Below are 11,900 nucleotides of genomic sequence, written 5' to 3'. Positions count from 1 at the left end.
CCAATGAGATTTATGACGTCAAAAAATTCTCATGCAGATTGTGGATAAATTGTAGATGACGATGGAATTAAAATAGTATTTAAACAGTTTAAATCTTACAATATGTAAGGTAAAACTTCTTGAGAAATATCTTGAATTATACAAGTGATATCTGATACATCCACATGCAGTCATAAAACTAGTTTACTATTATTTTCCTACAAGATGGACAACAACAAAAAAACGTGGTAAAAAAAAAGTTGTCAACACTATTTCCACTAAAGTTGGTAGGAAGAACATAAAGCAGCCGTAAAACCTGCCAGAATTAAAGAAAGTTATTCCATGTTATGTGGTGAAGTCATTGAGGTGAGTATCTTACTGTAAGTTTTATTTATACCAATCACCATAACGAGAATAGTTATCTTGCGAGAAACCTAGGAATGTTTTACTTGTGTCTATTTTCTCCAACATTTGCTTTTTTATGAATACAAATCAAATACTAAAGTGACGCTTTGAAATCACCTTGGTTCAATTATTTTGTGAAATCGGCTTTTAACCTATTTATACAGGAAGCTAATCATGTACGGACTTGCTCTTCGATGTGCTTAGGACTGTATCAAGTTTAATTGAAATGTAATAATGAAGATGAAGACGGTTGATAAAGCACAAAACATTTTATTCACCAAGTTCGAACATTTTCGGAATACACTCATTCCATCACCAGTGAAATCTGAAAATCATATTACAAAGATGATTATTAACTAAAACTATAATATCATTAATCACTAGTTTACTTAATTGTTAAGTAAGTGGTAAAAGAAAAGACAAAACAACAACAAAATGTTATAGATATTTTGTGGAACGGTTGAGTTTAAGTGTGAAAATTTAGAACAAATTTATATTTAGAGGGCTTTGTAGTCGTTAAGAGTCTGGCGGTCTTTATCTACGACTATACTTTCTTTAATGTAAATTTCAGGGTCTGAAGATCCTGCAGTAATGACAGAGAAATCGTTAAATTAAATAATGTGACCTGTGGTTTCAGAATATGAACAAATGGATGAGTGGCTGGGTTTAAGTGGTTCTGTTAGATATTTCTAACTGTTGAGATACTCTATTTTTTTAAGTGGCGTTTTGTTTTACCAATGTATGTGACCTTACAATCAATACACGTATATATATCAACCGTCTTCATCTTCGTCGTTAGACTTCGCTTTTCCCATCATGAATCCATGTTAGTGTTAATTGAAGTGTGTTTCGCTAACGCTACATGAATAAATATGACAATTACAGAAATTCTGCGACATCGCTGATGGATATAACTAAAACAAGAAACAGGATTAATGAAGCTGTTCAATTAGGAAACAAAAATACGCAACATTTGTAATATCTTTCTTATTCAAATAGTGAGGCATCATTATAATTTCCAAGAGTAATGTTTATACTATCAGTGACCTAGCCGTTTGCTACACTTTGTATATTAACGATATCAAGTTCATTAAATGTGAGCTCTCAAATCTATAGCTTGACGTGGCCTAACAGAGCGCTCTGTGAGGTGCGGGATAGAAACTCGTCGCCAAATATATTTGCTCTTTTAGCCATCAAAGCTGTATAATTTGACAATCCCTATATTTGTTAGTCTATCATTCAAAATTAGGAACGGCTAAAGCAGATAGCGCTCGAGTAGTCTTGATCGAAAATTTAACAAACAAACAATTTATCACCATTTGAAAGTTTCATTGAATGTCCTTTCCAGTATAGAGATTATAATGATTCCTTTGGAAGGGAACACGTCAGTATAAATGAATCGGTACTTTACGAGTATTTGCAGGTTTGTTACCAGAAAATTAATTTCTAACATCTAACGTTTTGTGTGCAAAACTTTTACATTTTAAAAATTAAGACAGAAATGTCTGATCGATAATTCAGAAAGATCAGTTTCGTTAGTGCTGCGTGAAGTTGAAATTAAGGTTTGAACACCAAAAATTCATGAAACATTGGACTTCAATTTGTCTAGTAGTATTTGTAGTGAAAATCCCCTTGACGACAGTTCTTTCAGATTCTTATTAATAAGTATTTCAATCAGAAATGTTTAAAATCAGTATTTTAGATCTATCTCCTGTCTACCACAAGACATGGCCCATGAGGTCTTTCGTAAAGTACCAGAATCCGTCAGTTGGACGGACGGTGAAAGACAAAGACATGTCTGATATATTATTTATAACATAATATAATAATTTTAAATTTACTGTCTAAACATCGAAAGTTGACAAAGAATTGGAATCCAATAGATGTAGTAATTCGGATCAAATAATTTAAAATGCAATTAATTTTTTGACAAATTATGAGATATGCGTAAAAAACCACAGCGGTAGCCTAAATTATTATTATTTCTTGTACAGATACCAGACCTATTTCTGGCTTTTTGATGCGTTTTCTTTGATAAGAAATTTCATTATTAGCAGACAATTAAAACTAATTCATTGACTCAACGCTAATTTTGATGGCTTATAACGCTAAACATTGGATTTTGATATCCGTGGTAAGAACAGCATAGATAGCTCATTGTGTAACTTTGCACTTAACAACAACAGAAAACAAACAAACAATCAAACCGTTGATTCAAAACTTACGATAAATCTCTATTAATATTTCCACGTAAACTGTAAAAGAATCATAAACATATAACACCAAAACACGCCATAAAAGAGAATTTTTTTGCATTGTATTAATAATTAAACCTTAAGGTTTGTTTGTTTATTTTTGTAGCAACGCCACATTGGGTTATCTGCTGTATCCACTGCAGGGAATCGAATCCCAGATTTTAGCGTTGTAATTCTATAGACTTATCACTGTCCCACTGGGAAACTAAACTTTAAGAAATCTATATGATGAATTCCCTTTTTTATTTATTTAATATACAAAAGTTTCATGTTCGATAAGGAAGAAAAAATGTAGGTCTATATATATATATATACATATATGCATAGATGTATCTCAATTATTCTAATAGAAACATTATACTATGAATTATCGTAACTATTTAGCAATTTATTAAATAAATAATTATGAATTTTGTAATTGCGCATCTTCGTGTTTTGAGCTCATTTAAGTTTCTTCAGGTGGGACAATTGGTAACATTTCTTTTATTAGCTGACAAACACCCTCTCATGATTCACAGAGGCCCCAATGTTTCTATCAAGCTCCCCCATTATCTTTAATTACTTTTATAACTATCATAAGAAGGTTTGTACTCGAATAAGCCCATTAAGACACATATAACAAACTTGTTCCAGTTAGATCTTGTGAGACGAGGTATAAACACAGCTTCAAACATGGCGCCCCTGGGATAGTGAATGCATTGGAAGGAACAAAACTTTTGATGCTAAATTCAAGTTCAGCGAATCTAACAATCTACTTCTAGACCTCATCATATCTGGGTGACCTCTCGGGCGTGTTTTAATCGCCACTGATATATATATATAGGAGCTGCGCCATGTAGATAAGGACACCACCACGAACTACTACGAGTTCGTCTGCCAAATTTGCTCCAAATTTACTTCTAGCTCCAAAGTATGGGAGGATTTCGCGAACAAATAAACGCACAACGTGAATTTATATTAAATAACAACGAATGATTATCAATAGAATGACTGGTCATTATGATCATTAGCTTTTTTGTATTTCAAGAAATGATTAATATAGTGTGTTTGTGTGTGTGAGAGTATTTTGTGGTTATATTTTCTTTTCGACAGAAACCAAATTTCTATTTTTTTGAAATGGTAGCATTGACTTTTTAATCTGAAAATCAGTAGCTTGATTTCTATATCAGTGAAATGTGGATACAATTTGCTGTTGAAAACTCTAGTTATAATGCAGAAACGAAGTTCATATTTCTTGAAACATGGTGACTTCAACCCCTGAACTTTTAACCTAAAATCAATACGATTATCCCCTATCCATAAATAAAGAGAAATGGCCTATGAAATCAGGTAACATTAGGTTATTTAAAAATATAGTTATCGTAGAGAATGTAGATGCCTACAGACGAACTGACATCACCATCATTATATTTTCTCGAACTTTTTCGGTTGAAGGGAACAAATTTATTCTACTCTTCTTAAGGTTAAATACATTTACACTAGTAATTTTAATAAATGTAAGGTATAGCTGTACTACATCTATTTATGCAGCTTGACGCATCCTTATCCATTAGTTACGAAACTAATATCAGAGTAGGAGGAAAAAAGAAGTATATGTGTGTGGTTAATGTTTTGTCCAAACGACACTGATTGGGAAACTTGGCCGAAACATTGATTACATACTTATGTACATCCGTCACTCTTAGCTAGTTGTAGCCTCAGATAATGACTTTGAGCGAACAGAGAGTATACGCATGGAATTCAACTCTAAGTAATCAGTTACAAGAAGCATCTTTTTATTAAGTAGAAGTCGTGTTCATGTTTTATAAGTTATACGTTACATTAAACTAACAAAATAGTCAAATATTTTGTTTTATTTTCTACAACAATTATTTTTTATTTTGGTTTTTAAATTCAAATATGGTATTTTAAATTATTGTAGCAAGTGTGAAGATGAGGAAACACTGAGATAGTTGAAACTTTCAATGAAGATAAATCATGTATCTGTTTCTTATCGAAAAAACTCCTCCTAGTTACATTACTTACAAGATAATGAAATGTAACTGGTAGCCAGGAAAAATGCATTGTGGTTGTTTACATGTTTCCATTTTAACGGGCACAGCATGGCCAGGTGGTTAGGACGCTCGACTCGCATCCCCGTCCCACCAAACATGCTCGCCCTTTCAGCCGTGGGGGCGTTATAATGTGACGGTCAATCCCACTATTCGTTGGTAAAAGAGTAGCCCAAGAGTTTGCAGTGGGTGGTGATGATTAGCTGCCTTCCCTCTAGCCTTACACTGCTAAATTAGGGACGGCTAGCACAGATAGCCCTCGTGTAACTTTGCGCGAAATTCAAAACAAACAAACCATTTTAATGAGTCGCAGAGGAGAAGTCTCAGTGGGGTGAATATGAAATAAATGTTGAAGAAAAATCATGTTTTCTAACGTTCATTCTGTATTAGCGCCACTAACAATATTGAAGGATAACACCAATGGTTGCAACATGAGAGAAACAAACTTGGAACAGGTGATAGTGGCAGGATGAAACATGAGACGATGGATATGTTACCGTGGATCTATTTATTTCAGGATAGTGAAGTTTTAACAACGAACAACAACAAAAGACACACACAGGCATTGTCAACATAACATATTCGAATGTCTATATCTTCCCCGGTTTAAGCTTCAAAATGATGTAATACTGAATAGCATACGTACTTGTAACAGAAATGAAGCCAGTATCGTACGAGCTAGAAATGTGTGGCTACACGTTGTACTAAAAGCGTTTCAAAATGTATATTGTGACGTACTCTCTCCATGAATGTTAACTAAGTTGCTCAAATTTCGACTATAAATGCTTTTCTTATTTTATTTTGTAAAATCGAGATGGAATTTACTATTACAATAATAGTTCATACTTTAACATCAGTAATCTCTCTTGTCCGTTGTTTTAGAGGCGGCTTAAGATGTGATGCAATGACGTCACAACTGTTTCCAACAGAAGCGCATCCGTTTTATTTTCAGTTTCGTGTATTACACGTGCCCCTGACAGTATTAAAGGTTTTAACTGTTGGAAAATAGTAGTAGGAAATTCGATTGGTATAAGACTGATAGAATGTTTCTGTTTTGGCTATTTAAGGTTTCTGAAGTTACTTGAATGAGTTTTCAAATAAATAGCACAAACTAAGTGTCACAAGATGACAAATAATGCCCCAAAACTGCTAAAAAAATAACTATCAATATGCAGTAGTTTGGAAAAGATATTTCGAGTATAAGGTTCAAGAAGTAGTTAGCTGAGTTGTTATAGCCTTGACGTATTGTTAAATGATCATACTAAGAAGTAGAGGTTTGAAAAAACATATCAACATGTGCATTGGGAAGACCAATTTTTTACTGGTAATTTGACCGCCTCGTGATGGGTGAAGCTATTACAGGTTTGACGTTAAACGTAGACAGATACACATAGGATGATATGGTTAAAGATTTTTTTAAAGGAATAGTTAAGGAAGTATGTCTCCTGTTGCATAACAAATTTCTAATAAATAAATAAAGTAATCTCATTATTTTGAACTATTAATTTTGATATTTTCAGGTGAAACATAGTCATGTATTTGAATCATGCTATTAGGATGATATAGCTGTATTACCGATGCTCGGTAACCTTTGGTTCAACTTTCATTTGCTTTTAACAGAAATTTGACTTTCACTGTTTAGGAACATACATTTTGTTTGAAAAAGTTCTAAAGAAACAACAAAAAACAAACAAATTCCTTCATTGTTCTCCAGGATATGAAATTAGATTACCGTTATCGTCGTAAGTACCTAAAACTTTGGTAAACGCATCTTGTTTTTTTTTCTTAAGGCAACTAAACTAGTAGAACTATAGTGAAACGCCAATGTTGTTATTGTAAGAGTGACGATTTCAAACTCAGAGTATGCAATAAGACAATAAGCTTATTTCTAAATTACGGTGAATTAACTGGTGGCAAGCTGGTTTCTGACTTTAAACTTACAACATAACCGATGACGAGTTGTTGATTTTGAATCGTACATTTACAACATAATCTATAGCGAACATATAAAACTGTTAAACAAAAGGCGATGAGTTGATGGTTTTTGACCACAACTGTTGAAGAGTTGTTGGGTTTCAACCATAACCAGTGTGAGAGTTGTTGGCTTTTAACAGTAAAATATCGAGTAGATGATTATAAGTTGCAAGATTCTGACGGCAAAATTATGACATGTTATTGATGTGATCTCAGTCAAACGGAGAACAGTTAACATGTAATACAATCACATACTTAATTATATTAAATGTAAACTTATTGGAAAAGTATTAGCAAGTTGCCCTTGTCATAGAACGTTATCACATGTATTATTATTTGTTTACTGATGAGGCATTCTTTAGGTTAGTGTACCTACTGCCCAATAAACAAAACGTCCCTACGCCTTATTAAATACAATTATGAGAAACTTTAATCCATACCTTGTATATGTAACATTACTGGTTTAGCATAATAATGACATATAGGCAAACCCAGGCTCGAATCCTGGTTCTGACACTAGAAAAGTTCGATCGAAATGACAATATGGTATTTCGGGATTCGGAACATAGAACATAAAGAAATTTGATCACAGAAATAAAGAGGACTTTGAGGATTTGATTTCTGAAAGGAAACATGAATGAAAAGGATTACACAAAGTTACCCAAAACAACCATATTTTATTTTCACCACTACATAAAATGAAAATAAAATAAAAAGCTGGTCGCGAACAAAGAAGAAAAGATGAAGATGGAACACAGCAAAGATCAATCTTGACTTTTTCAGAGTAGGTACGATTCTCTCTGAAAGTGCAAAACTGATATAGTTCACACGTTCCTCAACTTACCATTCACAAATTGGGTTATAGAATTCTAAAGTATTCCTGCTCTAGGTAACAGTCATGAAGTAGCTTCACACTCAGAGTGATGTTGCTATCCTAAACACAGGTAACATCAATGACTGAGTCAGGTCTTCGAGAGTACCCCTAGAGCTAAATAAACACATGACATAGTCTGGACTTATCTATCAAGTTCAGGACCAGTTTTCTAGAAAAATGTATAGTGATATTTGAGTTCGACATACATAATTATTTGATTCTAAGTAAGAGGAAAGATTTGGAAGACTGTTATTTACTGTTTTGAATCTATCAATAAAACTGTGTTTTTAAAGAAAATAGTCTGATGAGGTAAGTTCAGTCAACTGTGAATTAAACGAAATGAAAACAGATGAATTAAAGATAAAATATAAATGTGAATTGACGATACTAGACCCAAGACTATTATAACTAGTGTTTAGTAACTTAAACTGTAGTAATTAAAACACATTAACAAGACATATTATTTAATTTCTTAAATGGTATTCGATTCATAGAGAAAAATTCATCAAAAGGCGTATAACTATATTGGTTAGTGATAGCGAATTACTACTCTATGATCTAATAAATATAACCCTTTATTCGATTGCTCAAAATGAGAAAATGCTAGATATAAGAAGCTTAAATAGTTATAAATAGAACTATAAAGCATACACAAAATTGGGAGCATCAGGAAGATATGTATGAGTTAATTAAATCGTCCAATATTGCGAATGCTCAACAAACATTGAGACAGAACTGCTGTTTCATAGATTTTATTCGTAAATAGCTTGAGCAATGAATGGTATAATCAACTGAAACTTATTTGTTCTTTGAGCGAGACTAATTTCTTTCTGATTTTTTTATTCTTTCAATTAACTCTCCTCTTCACGTAATAGACCGTGTAGAGGCGCTCGTGTATTTACGGTGCGTTGTTGCTATCTATCAATATCTCGCGACTTCATTCTATAGCCGAGAACTGAGTGAGATATAAGGACAGTCACAAGCACGAACTGTTACGGTCACTCTTCTAGGATTATAGCTTATTATTTACCAAATATCCTTAAGCTAATTACAGTAGGCTTATATCATGGGAGCATGGTCACAATATTCAGGTCTGTTTATGGCAAGACATTAATATAATGAACTAATAGATTTGTATCTTAAATAAATGAGCATTTTATAACTAACATAAAAATCTAAAATTTTGTTGGTTTAAATAGTTAGATATTGTTGTATCATTTAGACATAAACAATGGTCAGAGCTGAGTCAATTGTATGTAACACCACCGAACTAACTGAGTTTAATTTTTCCGAGTTCGAATTTCCTCAACCTCAACTCCTGACAAGGCACTTTTCATGGCAGGACTATATGAAAATAAGCTTTTATTTCCTGACTATTGTGGTGGCTCTTATTGGCAACGTTGGAGTCATTCTCACCGTAGCTTTCAACAGGGCTTCCCGGAGCACTATTAATTGTTACCTGGTAAATCTGTCCGTGGCAGACCTGCTCATCTGCAGCTTCTGTATGTGGGTTCATCTCGTGGATAACCTGTATAAGCCAACATATGTCCTGGGACCCTTTATGTGCAAGTTTAACAGTTTTGCTCAGAGTAAGTTTCAATAATAGTGTTTATTATCCCAAAAAATATAAAGTATACATAGAACTGAACGATATTTGTGTGATATGTTAGTAATAAGTTATGAAGTTAGTCCTTATGCACACATAAAAATAAATGTCAGATTAAAATACTAAAATTCTATGTCCAAGTCCTGCAGATATTATATTGTAAGGAGATGGAAAAATAAAAATAATTCATGTTGATAAATTTATTTAATTTTTATGTCAATATTACTTCACTAGTGGAAAAATAATTATGTACAGAGACTGTATTGAAAATTATAACAAATATAAAATATTAATGTTGTTTCTAAGAAAACATCATAAGTTACATAGTTGTGTACACAGAATGCAACTTTTTATCTCTAAAGAGCAGTAAATAGTGGAAAGTATCTGAGTTGCATTAAAAGTATTAGTGCATCTCCTAGCTTATGAAAACTGAAACTTATCAAGATGTTTCTAAAAAAAACTAGATAATGCGTTCTTAAATATCCCTTATCTTGATGTAAATACTTTTAAGTGGACCTGAATTGTGAAAATTTAAGGTATTATGTTGAGATTAGTGATGTCTTTCTAACTCCATCAAATTGCACAGGATATAGCACTTGTAAGTTATTTCTACGTTGGTTAAATGTGGATATAGTTAATAAAGCTTAAATATCCTGTTATGTCACTATTAGACGTTTGTAATTTTCATTTTTCTTTTAAAGGTTGTTAAATATATATATGACTGTTTCAATTTAAGTATACCGCGAGTGTTAAATTTACTTATTTTTAGAAGCGGTAGTTCATTGCAGGTATGGTTACGTAACTGTGCACGAATTATACGTTAGTAGTTCTATTGTTGTGAATTGGCGATTGTTGTATTATTGTGTCATGTTACTAGAACCTTCTAAGTTTCCTTGTTGTTTTGATTGAGTACTATTACATCATATTATCTCATAGTGTGTGGAACGTTTAGGCCTCTGTAAGGCTATAAATACGCGTATAAAATGTAGTTAAAGAAAGTTAGTTGGATAGATAGATATATCTAGAGTGTGTAATTGTGAGTTTAGCCATAAAGAGCATATAGCGGCGATTTTAAAGTGAAATTATCACCGATTGTATCGTAATAACAGAGCAGAGAAGAATAATTCGTCTTGTCAACTGTGTTCAAACGTAATTGAACAAGACTGTTTAGACTTTGATAAAAAATAGACGATTATTTAAAGCTCTGGATACAACTTTGGTAAATAACTGTGTAACGAACATTTGTATATACATTTGACTTGTATTAATATACTATTTTAAAACAAGTGGACTGTGTGCTGTTTGTTTATTGTTGAAATATATCACCAACAAGTCACAGGCACCCACTGTAAAGAATCCGTCCTACACTTACATAAAACCCTGACAAAGGTACTAAATGTCATATTAGAATTTTAGGTTAAAAATAAATATTCATTATCTTACGAAGTTGTATTAATTTCAATAATGTGGTCTAGAAAACAAAAGGTACAAAATGGAGGACTTGTAGATTACAACCAATTTTAAAATTGTTAATTTTCCAAAAGATTGTGGTGAAAATATTGTTTTTGCCATAGTTAGTGCAGAATAAATGACTAAAAAGATATTGTATTACCTTTTAGCCGAAAGAGGCTGCTAAGAAAAGTGTTGATTTTGAAAAATGTATTTAAAAATCAGCTAAACGAAACAGGTTTATTACGACGTTTCATGTTTTCGCTCTTCATCAGATACCCCCTGCTATACACTATACTGTTTCAGCAACCAGATGGTTCAAAAACGATAAGTAATAAAAGGACAAACATAAATATAAGAAAAACTGCTTTGAACAACATTTGGGCTGCGTTACTATAAACACGTCAACACTTAAAAGTAAATATTTCCATAGATTTTTCCTTTCATTCTGAGAATGCCTCCTAAGCGAATGCAAGTTTCTAATAATCAGCAAGTAAAACTGGCAAAGAAAACATTTTATTATGAGCTGAATTGTTGTCAAGCTAAAGAAGCTAGCTGGAGACGAATGGCATCAAGGTGGAAAATAAACAATTAAAAATATAGAAAAATGAAACAACAATGAAAGGATTATTTTTGTACAAATATTTACTTGCGTTAAGTCAGTAACACTTTTTGGAAACAATTATTAAGTTCGACTTACTAATACTAGCGACTTTAATTTACATGGCGATCATGCTTTGTCCGTTTCTTAACAATGGCCTTGCAGTTATGTTTCCATGAAATAAAACTTTTTCAGAGAAGAGCGTGATGTAATGATAAGCGTGCCGCACTGCATATTGACGGTCCATGGTTCGAGCAGCGATATGTTGCTGAATACGATCTGCACTTTCAGCTGTGGACGCGTTATAAATATGTCAGCAATCCCTCTTATCGGTTACTGATAATCGTACAAGGCGGCTGGTGTTACTGACTACTTGCCCTCCCTTTTTAAAAAAATATGCCCTAAACCTTGGGATCTATAGCTTGCCTTTTATCTTATATATCGTAAAGATGGAAAATCTTAAATACCAAATATCTTAGGAGAATAGCCAAGTCACTGCCCCCTCCACCCCTACACACACCACTCCGCTTGTACATTTTTCCACAAACGTAGGACTGCTACTTTCAAGAATACGCTAAAGTATTCCAAAAGAACAAAAGTCTTTTTGAGCTGTATCGAGAAGTTGACTGGTATATGTTCAAATAGAATGTGGTTCTGGTTTCTTTGGCCATTTTTTAAATAAAACATATCAGTTGATTTCAGTATG

At 32.8% G+C, this 11,900-nt stretch overlaps 1 protein-coding gene across 1 annotated transcript in view; it reads left to right on the top strand.

Annotated features, from left to right (window-relative positions):
• Positions 1–8,769: 8,769 nt before the first annotated feature.
• The window catches only part of LOC111085229 (RYamide receptor-like), a 16,058-nt gene continuing 12,927 nt past the window's right edge, over positions 8,770–11,900 (top strand). The window contains exon 1 of the mRNA XM_022382837.1: positions 8,770–9,127. Coding sequence (XP_022238545.1) covers positions 8,770–9,127 — 358 coding nt within the window. The remainder of the gene's footprint in view (positions 9,128–11,900) is intronic.

The sequence above is a fragment of the Limulus polyphemus genome, unplaced genomic scaffold (genome assembly GCF_000517525.1).
Source record: "Limulus polyphemus unplaced genomic scaffold, Limulus_polyphemus-2.1.2 Scaffold283, whole genome shotgun sequence".
NCBI lineage: Eukaryota > Metazoa > Arthropoda > Merostomata > Xiphosura > Limulidae > Limulus > Limulus polyphemus.
The sequence above is the reverse complement of the archived record's forward strand: the minus strand, read 5'-3'. Positions and strand labels throughout refer to the sequence as shown.